The sequence below is a fragment of the Thermobia domestica genome, chromosome 2, assembly GCF_964235325.1.
Source record: "Thermobia domestica chromosome 2, izTheDome1.hap1.1, whole genome shotgun sequence".
NCBI lineage: Eukaryota > Metazoa > Arthropoda > Insecta > Zygentoma > Lepismatidae > Thermobia > Thermobia domestica.
The window spans coordinates 386,400,067-386,417,003 of NC_137455.1; the positions used below are offsets into that span (position 1 = coordinate 386,400,067).

Genomic DNA, 16,937 nt, shown 5'->3' on the forward strand with positions numbered 1-16,937 from the left:
TTTGATAACTTCCATGAATTTTGAAAAGGAAATGAATCCCTGTACACTATTCAATCACATGATACATCATGTTGCTTACGTTTATATTTGGCGGGAATAATCAAAACCAATGACGTAATTTTATTTTGACAATTCTCAAATTATCCTACAAAGTTTCAAGGTACCAATGTCCTGGACTCCTAATCCCATCATAGGTCAATAACTGACCACGTGATCATACTAATATTTGACAATGATTTACCCAAAGAATGAGATACCATCCAATTTTAAGAACAATTACCAATTATTAATTTAACAATAAGAAATGTACCCCTCCCAAAATTTAAGATTGGTACATAAATACACCTGTGTCTTATGAAAAAGTAATAAATCCTGTACTCATTCAATGATAAAGGCGTATCAAAAAAGATAAAATAGGTCAATAACCTTTAAAATTTGAATAGTTGGCCATAAGAGGGACACCAACTTGTTATTTGATAATTCCCAAATTTAAGGAACGGTTCTATGTACCCCAACAAAATTTAAAAGAGTTGAGTTGAGTTGAGTTGTTTTTAGTTTAGCGTCCCTTTCAGCAGCGAGGCTATATGAGACGTGGACCTACTGATTAACGTGGAATCCAAACCACATGAGCTCCCGCCGGGAATCGAACCCGGGTCTAAAATTTAAAAGAGAACATAAACATATAAAGGTAATAAACCTCTGTACATACCCATATAACGTGTTAAATCCTTATCAAAGGGGTCAATAACCTCAAAATTTTAATTTTTGGTAGTTCTTTACCCATGAAAGGAAACGAAATTTATAAGAACCTATATTATTATACCAAATTGGGCAATTTCCTAACTTTAAGGGTGAGCCAATGTACCTCTGCCAAATTTTAAGATGGAAGCATCGATGAACCTATATCTTAAAAAATAAAATAGACCCCTGAACACATTCATATATTCATATAATAAGACCGCATCAAATGGGTCAATAACCTCCAAAATTTGAATTTTTAACATTTTTTATCCATAAAAGGGAACAAAATGGACCACCCAAATTTATACTAATACATATTAGGGTCCTATAGCACTATATTAAATGTTTAAATTTGGCAATTTCCAAAATTTAAGGTAGAAGCCAATGTACTACTTCAAATTTTTCAACGGGTGCACCAATGTATCTATATCTTAAGAAATGAAATAGACCCCTATACATACCCATATAATCATATAAGATAATAAGACCTCATCAAATGAAATAAAATGGGTCAATAACCTCCGAAATTTGATTTTTTGGTAGTTCTTTACCCGTGAAAGGGAACGATGTGGACCATCCAAATTTATAATGGTACATATTGAAGTCCTGTAATATGATACCAAATGCTTATATTGAACAATTTCTAAAATTGAGTGTATAAGTCAAGGTACCCCTCCCAGATTTTTAAAGGGTGTATCAATGTACCCATGTCTTATGATACGAAATTGACACATATAACTATATAAGGTAATAGGACCTCATCAAAGGGGATAAATTGGGCCAAAAACCAAACATGTGGTACAACATATTGCTTGTGTTTATATTTTGGAAATTTTTTACCCATGAAAGGGAACAAAGTGGACCACCTAAATTTATCATGATACATGTTGAAGTCATGTACATGTTTAAATTGGAATATTTCCAAAATTTAAGGGATTGGCCATGGTATCCCATCCCGGGGTGCATCAATATACCGATGTTTTTAATAGGAAATCGACCCCTATATATGACCAGATAACCATATAAGGTAATAGAATCTCATCAAAGGGATAAATTGGTCCAAAAACCAAACACGTGGTACAACATAATGTTTATGTTTATATTTTGGCATTTTTTACCCATGAAAGGGAACGAGGTGAACCACCCAAATTTATCATGATACATATTAGGGTCCTATACTATGATACCGAATGCTTAAATTGGTAAATTTCCAAAATTAAAGGGGTGGGTCAATGTACCCCCTCCCAAAAAATTAAAGGGTGCACTAATATACCCATGTCTTGAGATAGGAAATGGACGCCTATACATGACCATATAACCATATAAGGTAATAGGACCTCATCCAAGGGAATAAATCGGGTCAAAAACCGAACACGTGGTACAACGTATTGCTTACATTTATACTTTGGTAATTTTGTACCCCTAAAAGGGAACGAGGTGGACCACCCAAATTTATCATTATACATATTAAGATCCTATACTATGATATCAAATGTTTAAAATGGGCAATTTTCAAAATTGAAGGGGTGGGCCAATGTACCTTCCCAAAAATTTAAAGGGGTGCATCAATATACCAATATCTTATGAAAGGGAATGGACCTCTATACATGACCATATAACCATATAAGGTAATAGGACCTCATCCAATGGGATAAATTGGGGCTAAAGCCAAACACGTGGTACAACGTATTGCTTACGTTCATATGTTGGCAATTTTGTACTCCTAAAAGGGAACGAGGTGGACCACCCAAATTTATAGTGATCTATATTAGGGTCCTATACTATAATACCACATGTTGAAATTGAACAATTTCCAAAATTTAGGGGGGGGGCCAAGGTACCCCTCCCAAAAATTTAAAGGGGTGCATCAATATACCCATGTCTTATGGTAGGTAATGGACCCCTATACCTGATCATATAACCATATAAGGTAATAGGACCTCATCCAAGGGGATAAACTCGACCAAAAACCAAACACGTGGTACAACATATTGCTCACGTTTATATTTTGGCGATTTTGTACCCCTAAAAGGGAAAGAGGTGGACCACCCAAATTTATCATAATACATATTAGGGTCCAGTACTATAATACCCAATGTTTAAATTGGGCAATTTCCAAAATTTAAGGGGTGGGCCAAGGTACCCCTCCCAAATTTTTCAAGGGGTGCATTAATATACCCATATGTTATGAAAGGTAATGGACCCCTGTATACGCCCATATAACCATATAGGATAATAACACCTCATCAAAGGCGATAAATTAGGTCAAAAACCCCCGAAATTTGACTTTTTGGCAATTTTTTACCCATAAAAGGGAACGACATAGACCCCCAATACTGATAGAGATACATACTATGGTCCTAGGCTACCACACCAAATTTTTAGATTTGGCAATTTCCAAAATTTAAGAGGGGTGGTCCTATGTACTCCTGCCAAAATTTAGGGGGTGGGCCATGGTACCCCTTCCAAAATTTAGAGGGGGTGGTCCTATGTACCCCTAGGTCATTGACCCTCATCTAAGCCGTAAAAGGGAACGAATTTCAAAAATCCCGGTCATAAAAGAGAGTGAGGATGAGTCATTCGGGCCAACGCCGGGGCCTACTACTCCCTAAATATGTATATGTAACTATCCAAAGTTGTGATTAAAATGAACAAAAAGTTCAAAATCTGAGTGTAAAAATGCCCCGACAATGTCGCCCTGACATGGTAGGTGGATACTTTATTTTCTTGATCTAATACATTGTTATATATCTTTGTAACCGTTAATCTAAATGCAGACCTCCAGAATGAAATGGGACCTGAACTACTTTAACGCGTTCAATGCTTTCCATTTGCTAACTCGAGGGAGGTAAGCCTCCTAGATCATCGTGCCTCCCTTCTCGAGTTACATGCCTGCCTCTGTGGGGAAATTTTTGTCTCAATATCTTATGTAGAAGGAAATGTTGATAGAAATAATAACCTCTGTCGGTTCCCCTCCCTGATGATTTCGAATCCGGGTCTTGCCTCAAAGTTCATCTTTTTAAATCGTACTATTGGATTTTTGTATGCAGAATCAACACAAGCTACTGTACCCCTATATATTATTATTACAAACTATTAATACTAAAAAGAAACTACATAATGAAATAGCTTTTTTATAATTTCATTTAACATTGCATTTATTTATTACTTTTATGTAAAACTTACCATATTTTAGGTTTATTTTGTCCTGTTGCCTGCAAGCTAAAATCCATTTCTGGATACATTCCCTCTCTTTTTGAGGAAATCTAAAGTATTTTATATTAGTTCCCTTAGTTTTTCTGTAATAATTACTACAGACGTACACTGCATAGTTAGGCATTCTCGATATCATTTAAAAGAACAAAGTAAGAAAGAATTTCCACGTGTCACTTAAAGCTGTGCCTTTTCCCGTTGTCTCTTGCAAACCAGATGACGTCACAGCCACGACAACGCTCTAGGCGACATGCGCATGCAACCACCTTGTAGTCTTTGCATCATGATGCCTATTAGGCTAAGGGAGAAAATGAATAAAGTAAGTGAATGATGATGGAAAAATTGGTGGAATGAGAAAGAGGGAGAAAACAGGAGTACCTCAAGAAAACCCACGAACATGATGTTGTCCTCCATGTACTTACTTAGCCGGGGATCGAACCAGAGACCCACCACCAGAGGTAAGCGCTCTACCACTGAGCCCCCTCCGTGCCCCCTAATATTATTTAAAGTTGAAATTAGAGGAAAGAGGGTGTATTCACCCTATAAATCTTGTGAAAGCATGCTAACTATGTCTTTCATAATTACCCTATTTTTATGAAACATTGCGTGTGGTGTTTCAGGCCTCTCAATGGGGTACATTGTATCACTTAAGGGCAAAGGTTGCTTCTTTGGAGTAATCTTACTCAATCTCACGCTCACGCCATTAAAGAGACATAACACTCACTGGATCTCACACTCACATCATTTCGACATTATGCTGATTCGCTCACATCATCAACTCAACCGTACTCTTACACTATCATTTCGACATCATGTTCATTAAATCTCACGTTTACATCATGATTTAGAACTCACGCTCACTTCGTGAGGGTAGGGTTGACAAATTTTGAAAATTAAAATACCAGACACCCTTCTGGAGTACGTTACTCTTAAGATTGTAACATCATCACTCGTCAAAAATGTGAACAATCTGAAAGTGGTTACTTCATATAAAATTTAACGATTCGGTGATAGAATTTAATAACTTCAGTACTTTTGAAGCATTTATTAAACTTACTTATTCCAGTTTCGGTTGTGTCGGCACATGTAATTTTTGTAGTGTAGCCAGGAAACCAAATACAAATGTCAATATAATTATGGCATAAGTCTTACCAGCTTCGTTGCGGCTGGTAATGTCTCATAATGCCTACATACTTTTACTGGATCTGGATGCATTATTTAATTGGAAGATATAGCTGAGGATGAACCAATGCTAACTGCACTCTTGAAAATGTACTTTTGTTGGCCTTTTGCAGTTTTAATAAGTTCAGTAAATTTTCCTGTCTTCAACTCTTCAGCAAATTCCGCGCACGACAGGTCGATATCAAAGCGAATTATAAGCTCTGCTCTTAACCATGTTCATCGACAAACTATTCCTTTCGTCACTCCAAAATAATCTGAATTGAATAGAGAGTAGGACTCGCAAGAGAAAAAAAAATATCAGACGTGTTTTGAGGTCGTAACGGATACCAGGCAAGAAGTCGAAAACCGAAGTGCCCGGCAAAATACCGGACGGGTGTCAACTCTACGTGAGGGTGAGGTTGAGAAAGTGTGAGTTCTGAACTCGTGAGGGCCGGCTTAATAAGTTCGAGCAACTTTGTTCAAGAGCAGGGAGATGAAGTCACCCCAATTTTAAAATATCTCACGGAAACTTTCATTAAAAAAATCTGATTGTGATGAAAGAAACCGTGAGTTTCCTTGGAAACGTAGGCAATGCTCGTATTTGTTGGATTGAAATTTGTTAGTGGAAAGATAATGAAAAATCTTGAACAAAACAAACAAACAAAGCTTTCTTTTGCTTCTAGAATGGAAAGTAATATTAGTGTAGAATATATTCATGCCGGTAAAAATTATTTATTTATATTGTGGACATTGTAGTGGAGCTTGAGTGTTAGAATGACACATGGTCAATATTGCACGTCATGATATACCTTTTAAGTTTTATGACAAGGGTTCCCAACTAGTGAGTCGCAAATTTTTAGAATTTTAGAATTATGAAACATTTAATATTAATTGAAGTCAATTTCGAGACAGCATCCATCAGCAGAAACAATGTTCAGTACTGCATAGGGTCACTGTTTTACGGAAACTTAAAGGCGTATACTTTTATCTATATACAGGGGCAAAAGTGAGAAGGAACGCGGGAGGAACGCCGTTACCCTACTTCCAAAAAATATTTATGGTTTCCCCCGCTTCCTGAAAAATTACAACGAAGGGGTCGTCATCCGTTTACCTACCTTTTCAGACCCGCTTTTACCCATATCTATAATTATCATGAAAGTGACTATGTTTATCACGTAATAACTCTTGAACCACCCGCCCGATCTCAATCAAATTTTCAACATAGAGGAGGTTCGGGCCTGGAAGTGATGTTAGTATTTCACTTTGGTGGTACAACTTAGGATAGGGGCATATATAAAAATAAATAAGGCTTAACTTTTCAACCAGGAGACTGATCTCTATCAAATCTGCCACACAGATAAGGTTCGGGCCTGAAATGATTTTTATCAAATCACTTTGACAGTGCAACTTAGAGGAAACATAAAGGAGTGGAGGGGAATATATATATAAATTCAGCCCCGCACCTTGGGAGAGAGGAGGAGGAAATATATAAAATGATCGAAAATTACCGATAATAATGTTGAATTTATAATTTTCGGAGTTCCTGAGACGAACAGTGACACTTCAGATGCCGTTTAAATCCAAATTCAGCCTGCATTACTACTTCTAAGAGGGGATGGTGGCATGTAAAAATAATTGAAAATAACCGATATTAGTGTTGAATTCATAGCTTTGAGGGGCTCTAAATTGATTGATGACAGTTTGGTGTCCATTACGTCCAAAATGAAACGTATTCTTCCCTTCGAAGAACGGATATTCTGCTTGCAATCTATATTATTATTATTAATAAGAAAATTAAACAAGTGAATCTTGATGTCATAACCGTTCACTAAACTGCGTAGTCAATCAAAAAACGTTGTCAATCATTCTTGCTACTATTTTGTTAGATGGCATGGAAACGCCAATTTAGTTGCTTCGTTGGATATAATTTCTAATATTACGTTTTACGCTTATGTTCTTTAGATCGAAGAAGACAGCTGATTAATAACGAGTGAATGATTAATGAAATAACTGGTGGAATGAGAATGGGGGAAATATGGGTGAACAACGAGATACACAGGAACACAATATTGTCCATCACAAACTCGCGTGGTCGGGGATCGAACCAGAGACCAAAATTGAGAGTTCTATCACTGATCTTCAGTTACCTATGCTTACTTTGAGTTTTACGTCACATTCCTGCAGCGAGACTATATGAGACGAGTCCTACTGTTTGATATATTGACTTCGAACAACTAATCGGGTTTCTATTTGATGCAAGTAGCCTGTTGGAAATGAAACCCAGAACCATGCAAAATAACGCAGGCACACGTTACCTACTCGGTTACAAAGGGGCTTGGGATGATGGTCTAGTGCAGTGGTTCTCAACCTTTTTGGATTGGAGACACACTTTACGGAACGTCAATGACATTGCGACCCACTTATTTGATATTCTTATTATCAATAATAATAATAATAATAATAATAATAATAATAATAATAATAATAATAATAATAATAATAATAATAATAATAATAATAATAATAATAATAATAATAATATGTATTATAATAGCGAAACCAATTAGTTTTTATAATGACTCTATATAGCACTGAGTACCATTGCTACCGCTGAAGGGGTTGACTGGTACAGTCTGTCTCGATTTTAGCTAATTATTATTAAATTCTTCATGTTTTTTAAATTCTAAAATTTCGAGACACACCTTAGGGCACTGCATAACACACTAGTGTGTCGCGACAAATTGATTGAGAACCATTGGCGTAGTGAATAAAATAGGATAAAGAAACAGAGGAAAAAGAAGAAAGTAAACAGGACAGTTACGATAAGACCATTTGGTAGTGTGAGAGCGGAATATACATAACACTACATTAAGATATAGTTTTAGCTAATATTGAACATCGATCCCGTGACCTTCAACTACTTCTATTACCTATTAACTCCATTGCTCTCAGCGACTACACACTTTCATGATAGTTAACAATGTCGTAAGAATGTTTCCTGGGAATTTAAGTTCCTGCATTTGAAGCTTCGAACAAAAGCCTTTGCTTTGGTAAAAAAAAGTTCCGTCATAAAACGCTCTGTTATTACAGCGCGCACCTCCATCTCATTGAGTATGCATCACACAAGGGCGAAATTATGGCTGTAATTACCCCCAGGGGCATTAGATAACCCGAGTGCCATGCTGGGGGAAGCGCTTGTTTTGGAGATAAGTCAGCCGCTTCTGTTATAAACCATCGTCATCACAAGAGAAGCCATTCCACGGTTCCCCCATCCCTGCATGAAACATGGTTCATACTAATGATAACAATGTGTTCTGTGACACTGGGGAGATAAGCCGCACAACTACGAGAATAATAAAAAAAAAACAACTTGTTGACATCTCAAATGAAGACTAATTTGAACTAATACTACAGAGCACATGTAATGGAAAGTAAAAACAAGATTTGTACATATTCAATAATATGATTCAGTAACCCTCCGTGAACAAGTCGGTAACATGCGACACGAGGTTCCAGGCGCGAACCCAGGTGGGGGTATCTGAGTTGGTTATAACGTGACTAGCGTTTAGGGTCCCACTTTAAATCCTCATGACCAGTGAATCTTGTAACTAACCAGAAGCAAGATTCAGTACCCAACTTCCTTTCGTTCCTAGTGAACCCACTTCACGTCCAGCAGCAGGGCCTTGCTTAGTTTCTGCTTTTCTTTGTTCGCTCTTCAGTTGGGCTTCGCAATTGTACCAAACCTCAGAATCTAAACGTGGGATGGTTTTCTTAGCTTTCTGAGTTTTATCCATCTACAGCTTTCAAACTTTACTATCGTTATTAACCTTCCTTTTTTTAATCTTTTGCTTCCAGAATCCTGGTAAATAACCTCTTGCAAATAGTAGAAGCATGGAATTAACAATCCAATACCTTGGCATGTTCCTCCTAAAGTAATTGTATAGGAACCTGGGTCTGTCTAGATTAAGGCTGTGCCCAGAAAAAGGCATTATGAAATCTGCGGAGCAGTGCCCAAATATATCTATTTCTGTCTGGATCCCACTTTAAACAGTACGACTCGTCTCATATAACCTGAGTGCAGTAAAGGGACCTAAAATTCCAATCGATCATATAAAAGTCAATTCTTTGATCCAGTCTTTACTGCATTGTTATCTAGTTATTTGTAAAAAAAAAAAAGTAATCTATGGGATTGGTGTATCTGCAAACATTCAACTACGCAGATCCTACGGAAAGTCGAGAATAAGGATGTGTGTAAGACCCACTGGATTAATGCTTCGAGAAAAATATCTCAATTTTCAGATGATGCAAAGAAGAGACCTACATGAAGTGATAGACGACATCGTCCTGAACAAAATGACGAATGAAGGTAAATTCGATGTTTAGATTTCGAGATAATCCTTAAAAGGTATTTTTCATGACTCTAAAAGTTTGTCGTTCATTGCCATTAATATTTGGTTGATTTTATTTTACTGGAATATGTCGTCCATTTCTGTACTATTTGGGCCGTATATGAAAACTAATAGAGAATGCTCCAAGAGCATTGCCAAAACGAACTTAAAAAGAAATGTTTGTTGTGTACGGCAAATTGATTTAATAAAAAAGCGAAGATGGAAGGCTATTTGTCTCATAACCAGAGGGAGAATAATTGGCATGTGGGAAGTTGGAATGCCTAAGCACCAAATTAATCGAGCCACGGACCTGGATATTAAAACAGTAAGATATTGAATTGAGCAATTCGAGGCAGAAGAGGAACAGGGATTACTAACTAAAGCGAAACTGAGTAGACCGAAAGTGACAACAGAAGACGAAAATGTTTCGATTATTAAAGCTAACGCAGCAAACCCATTCGCAGCTGCAACAAACCTGAAAACAACTTTAGGTCTGGAATGCAGTGCACAGACATGTAACTACTCATATTATTTGTTCTGCTTTGCAGGTCAAACTAACAAACGCACATACACATGCTCGCTTAGAGTTCGCAAGGACGCACATCAACAAGCCACAAGACTTGTGGAACCGTGTTATCGGGAGTAATAAGAGTGTTTAGTTTATGCGAAGGGGGAAACCCGTTTAAACGTTCTACGATATGTTGTTTTACGAAAATACATGCTCAAAGTGGAAGGCTCAAAATTGAAAAATTAAGAAAACATCTCTCTATGACTTGCGGTTCCCGAGATATGGCTTCTTAAATCTCCCGGAATCCGAAAATTTTGGCCAAAATCTTGGGATAGGTCGCCAGTTAGCCAGTGGCCACCGGTTAGGATTTGGTACGAAAATGTTTACCATCCTCTTAGGTATTGATCAATATGATCTCTCTATGACTTATGGTTCCAGAGATATGACTGCTTAAATGTCCCGAAAACGGATTCTTTTGGCCAATATCTCGGGAACGGTCAGAGTGACACGAAACATTCCATCACTTCTTTCAGGCAGGTTTTGATGCTCTATCGAATGGAGGACTCAATGTTAGAAAATTCGCAAATAACAGACACACACACAGACATAGAGAGTTCAGTAAAGAACTTTTTAAGTTTGTTGAAAATATTCTATTAACCAGAAGATGTTATCCACTGTTGTTTGTTCTTTTAACGATGACATGCAAAATTCTATGACACAGACATTTCTAACAGTTAAACACACATTATTGTAATCATGAAAGAATCAGGTAGGAAAAAGCAAGTGACGTGAAAATCATTGAAATAAACTTCTTTTACCAGTTCTATGCGTGCTCTGGTGGTTAGCGTACCGCATTTCCACACTGAAGATTAAGGTTTAAATTTTGACCATATTATCTTTATTTGTGTTCGCTTTTTCCATTCGTGAACAGTAACGGAGAATTGTAGAGAACTTAATAGGTATGCGAGATATCATCAAATGATAACATCAAACAGTATCAAGGTAATGAATTTTCTCCCTTCTTATATAAGTAATGTTTTTGCTGGAGACTCACTGTTACAACTTTGATCCAAATAGAATACGTATTAGCAAAATTGATAGCTTCCGATTAAGGTACTTCTTTACAGAATTTTCCTTAATTCCAAGTACAAACATATGTAAGCTCACAAAACAGTGTTGTAGGAATATAAAATTATGTTCGAAATTTGTAAAAGGTTCCGATCCGACCCATGCCGATCAAGAATTGAAGCTGAAGCAACGTGTTTCTTTAAATTACCCTTACAGTTTGAAACATTGCTACATGTTATATGCATATTCTTAATCATTGTTATCCAGTCATCCTTGTGTATCTAGAGGAACCAATTGGAATATTCGGTGACACCGTAACAAAGAAAATTAAGTAGCAGTAGGTTTAATTTCAAAATAGAAAGCTTATTCGCATCACATAAGGAAAAATCTTTCTCACCTCAACCATAGGTTGATGCGCAACATGGAAATTTTAAAAATTTTCTCTCCCTTGGGAGAGCTGTTTTATACTTTGACAAGGTCTCTTCTTCGTAACTGCATCTAGATATTGTATCCTTGGTCTTCCTCTTTCTGGTTTTCCTTCTGCATTTCCCTCTATCAGCACGGTGATCCAATCGGAGTGCCGAATAAGATGGCCAAGCATGCTGTTTCTTCTTTTTCCTATTATCTTCATGATCTGTCGTCCTTCATTAGCTTCCTTTAGTACGCCTTCATTCCTTTTCCTTTCGGTCCAGGATATGTACAACATTCTGCGCAAATACCACATTTTAAATGCTTCCAGCTAGGACATTTAAAAGGAAAAATAGCCAACGCATTAATAGATGTTTGGTTTACGGTATCATTTTACGAATTTCTGTATCAATGGGAAATACAAAAGCGTCTCCGTCTTTTTGATTCATGGACTGGATAATAATGAAGAGATTAAGGAACAATGCTACAAAAGACCTCATTATACAAAACTGGATCTCTTTGAGACTTCCACTGTTACCATACTACTATTGGATACAGCTTTTAATGCGATCTCGCACGTATTGAAGTGCATTACCCACCACGTTGCCATGAAAGAAATTATAAAATGTTATCAACGGAAAATGAAGTTGTTCTCTTGGTTTACATCAAGCCTTCTCAGGCTTTTGAGTAACTCATCCATATGTTTCCAGACTTCACACGGGACTTTCGTTCGTACGAATCCAGAATAGTAAATACCTTCACTATTTGATATCTCGTAACGTTTCTAGATATTTTAGACTTTGTCATTTGAACACTCTCATGTTAATTCTTACTCCGAGAACATATTTAATTGTGTACCTTGCTCCAAACTTAAACATACATTATACCTTTACTTACATAACAACGTAATAAAATCTTAACTTTAAATTAGCATTATTTGTTTGATATTAGCATTTCACGATATTTTGCATTCTTAAGTTTTCTACTGTTCTCCTATACTGTTCACGACTGGAAAGAGCAAATGAGCAAAATTCGAATCTTAATCTCTAGCGACAAAATACGGTACGCTAAACACCAGAGCACGCCTAGAACTGGAATAAGAAATTCATTTTAATATTTGCGGCCGCAAGATGATTCTTTTGTGCACTGAACGCGTCATATCTTATACTCAAGTCCTGGAAATCGTTAAATTTGTTGTAGAGTAATATAGTTCACATTTTACAGACTACTAATTATCTTAAATCATATTGCGCCATTTTTACTATTTTTATGCTATCTTCTCCGGCAATGGCATGTTACGCTGGTTGTGCTAAGGAGGCCGTGTATCCATAACAGCGATATTATATTAATTCCATTGTCCTATTACCAATAACAATTCAGCCCGCGTCTAACACAGCCAGAAAACCCACCTTAAGAACACCATAATGTATAAAATATGAAAAGACAGAACGCTTTACCTCATGACGTAGACGACGGTTCCGTTCCTGAAGATCCTGAGAGCAAAGTGAACGGGGATGAGCGGATCCTTGAAGTCTCCGTGCATGATGAAGTAGGTGTCCGGGAGCCACACGTCCTCGTAGTGGTGGATGGCGTTCAAGTAGCTGTCGTTATGGTCCTTGCCGTATTTGTGCTCGAGGCGAGGGTCTTCCCACGTTTGCTCCAGAAGAAACTCCACCTCGTATTTCTAAAACAAACAATAAAAACATTCATCAATACAATGTTAGGTAATCAAGAAATACAGGAAGCATGAACAGAGACAATTTCCGCTGGAATAATTAAAAGGGACAACCACAATTTGGTATAGGAAGAGGAAACAAGTTTACAAGAGTGTTAATTAGGGTATATCACGACATTTGGCCGGTAGATTAGAAAAGAAACTGGTAAAATCTCAGGAAAACAAGGCATCCAAGAAAGCTAATCACTTTTTATAAAAAAAAAAAAAAAACTTTTCGTGACTCTTATTTCCTTTGTCTTATACTTTTCTTAATTTGTGGCCTTGATGGAAATTTCAAGGACATTAAAACCCCGACCATGTTCTCAGAGTGCTGGAACCTCAAATGGGTTGGTTGGATTTGAGTTCTGTATTTCTTTCCGCAGCGACTATATGAGCGTCCGCTATATGAGACGTGAAGCTACAGCTTAACGTGAGATCCGAATTACATGAGTTTCTTATGGAAATCGAACTCAGGTCTACCACGCCAAGAGCACGTATTTTAATGATATAGCCATAAGGCAGCAAAACCCTCAATGAGTTTCACCTAACACCTCAGACCACATGACAACATCACTACGACAATTACTAGGTTGTATGAGTTCTATATTAATTTCTTTCGTTTGATTTTATTAACGCCATTTTAATTTAGGAATCCTATTTTGAAGACATCTTGTATTAGGAACAGGGTCGGACTGGCTAGGTCAGCTGGTTGGCAATTGCCGAGGACCTTTGGCTACTATCATAACTCGGATTATATATATTAATTCAGATCAGCTGTTACTAAAATGCATATTACAGATATTTTTCCTAGGCAAATGTATCCAGATCATCCGTTTCCCAAGCAAACTTTGGAAGCCTCGGCCCCTCTCAGCCCCTCAGGATCTGCACCCATATCTACCAGTACACGATTTAGACTGTACGTCGGCTAATAGTATTCGTAATTGCAAAAATAAAGTTGAAAAATACGTTGGCCGATCGCAATTTAAACTGTAATTTGGCCAAGCAACATGTCGTTTATCCAACAGTTTTGACCTGGGGCTTTCAATTGTAATTTTACTTCTTTCGTAGGGGATGCTTTGGCAAAAGCTCGGTTGGTTGACCAATTACAACATAGGCCCACTATTGGCAGCTGGCTAGGACACCATTTTCTATTGTTGGCTCTACTGTCAGTGCTGGTGGAAATAATATAATAGTTTCGACTGAATCTGATTCGAAAAGAATCCAGCAAGCTCCAATAGTTGAGGTTTGTTTCTGAGCACTTTCTTAAACACATGAGAGTTAGTTGAGGTGCGAAGGTGGTAGAAAAAGGTGATATCTTTCTCACGTTCTTCCGCCTTGCGTGTCTCATCTCTCACAGTAAACTTACGGAGAAGAAGAAGAAGAAGAAGAAGAAGAAGAAGAGAAACTTTAAGTTTGAACTCTTGCATTGCTCGCAGGTGGTTGGATCTCCGAAAGCTTTGCCTTGACCGCTCCTTCACCCGAACTACCTTTCTCTTTGTTCTTTTCAAGATTTCTCTCTCGTTGGAGGAGGAAGGGGTGAGGTTTAAGAAGAGGTGATGAGCTTTTCGTCCTACAAGAAGAAGGTCTACAACTTTTCCTAATCTACGAAGGCAGTTAATGAGAATATGTTCTCTCATTTGATATTCTGATGAACACTTCACGGCAACAAGAATTTTTAACTACCTTTTTAAGAACTTTTACTACTTTATGCTTTTAAGGGCTATCTAAAAGTTTAAGAATTAATAACAGAACAGAACTTTTTTCACCAACTATAGAACGCCTATAGTATCAAAAAATGAGAGCACAAAGATTCAATATAAACTAAGGTAACAATAAGCAACTTGTTTTTCATGCTACGAGAAATGCATATCTGCTATCTATGCTATGAGAACTGCATATCTCCTGTTCATGCTTTGAGAAATACGTATCTCCTATCTATGCTATGAGAACTGCATATTTCCTATCTCGCTATGAAATAATATATATTTCCTGTCCATGCTATGAGAACCGCATATCTCCTATCCATGCTATGAGAACTGCATATCTCCTAGTACCGTAGTACTAGAGAGTATGTCAGACGGGTCTGGATGTCTCTTAACAGACCCTGTGATACGGACTGACCTGGCAGCTTAGACCGACCGGTTGACCCATAAGGTGCCGAAATATCAGCTCTTCATCATCACTAGAGAATTTTATAGTTTATTAGTACCATGTCTTAAATATTTCAAAAATTATTTCATGTTCATTCGTCTCCATATTGAAAAATAATACAGTGGTTTTGAACACAAACTACGCAAAAATAGTATCAACAAAACACTGAGCTGAGCAGAAACTCTTATATTCTATAAGTACGCTAGATTCAATTTTGACAGTTCCTCATAAGATAAACACGTAACTTTTCTTTTCTGTGATCGTCACGCATTTATACTCTGATAAACCTTGTAGTTATCTTTCAGTGCAATGCTTTGACACACAAAAGTTTTAATACATGCTTCCCGAGACCGCTATGGCCTACGGAGTTACCTAATACAGCCTGAACCCGCTATGGGCAAAGACTACATCATATCTACTAGAGGCAATATCGCATGCCGAAGGGAATTATTCTACGCTGAAAACACTTACTTAGAGCATTTACTGACTTAGAGAAAGACTTCTAAAAGCCTTATATAATAATTTTATAAGACACTTCTATAATAAAAGGGTGAAAGGTTTAAATTCCCGTGTAGTTTATTGACTCTACCTACAGAATATTACAATGTAAACAACTGTTATAATGATGTTATTTGGTAAGCCGATAGGCGCTTGAAAAACCGACTTAGAATAAGTAAATAATTAAAGCATGGCGCCATTAGGACATACAGTTCTTCTGTTTCGAGTAATTTGAGTAGTCAATATTTGAGGTACGGATCTAATATGGAGAGAAGAAAAGAAACGAATTGTTAATATAGTTGCAAACGGTAATTCCTGGAATCTGCCTACTGCGTCGTATGCACGTTTGGGAGTAATCCTACGATCAGAGAAATTGTTCTTAACAGGGTTCGAACGGTTGACCAGAGACAAACATGATCCTCGTAGCTGCTGTATTACAATCGTGTTGTGCACTTCAAACATTACGTCACGAAACCTTTAAAAAATAAAATAAAATGAAAGATCCCATGCCTCCCCTCTCCTCCCCTACTGTAATCCTGTGAAATTGGACATGAGAAAGGGTTACCTTGTGAATGGAAACTTTCGAAAATGATCCCGCTTTATTCCTTGCAGCGCAATATTGCACAAAACAAAGGAAACGAGGATTGCGAGAGGTGTTGCTGGTGCACTACATGCCAGGATTATATCCAATGGAGTCAGTGTTGCCGGGTGAACAACAGTTCTTGTGAACGAACGAAAAGAACTACTGCTCCTGCCAATGATAATAGTACCTACGTTTGAATAAATTTGTAATTGTACTTTTTATACTCATTGGAGGACGTGAAATCCAATGGAACTATCCCTAAACGTATCAGTCCACGGGATCACGAGAAAAATAACTTCCAAAGTTGGTATATATATAAATGTATAAATGTCTTAGCTCTGGGGTCATATTTCTCGTAAGGCACATAATATTCGATGGTGATTCAATTGAAGACCTACCGGAACTCAAAGGTCTGGAACTCTAAAAACAGGGCCGCGGTGGTTCAGTAGTAGAGCGTTCACCTCTGGTGCATGGGGTCTCTGGTTCGATCCCAGGTTGCGCCAA

General features: G+C 37.4%; 1 protein-coding gene across 15 annotated transcripts in view; it reads right to left on the bottom strand.

Moving 5' to 3' along the window:
• pHCl-1 (pH-sensitive chloride channel 1) overlaps window positions 1–16,937 on the bottom strand; it is an 839,505-nt gene that overhangs the window by 148,114 nt on the left and 674,454 nt on the right. For all 15 annotated transcript variants that reach the window (XM_081749495.1, XM_081749485.1, XM_081749494.1 and 12 more), the window contains one exon: window positions 12,945–13,171. In XM_081749495.1, the coding sequence (XP_081605621.1) occupies window positions 12,945–13,171 (227 nt within the window). The remainder of the gene's footprint in view (window positions 1–12,944; window positions 13,172–16,937) is intronic.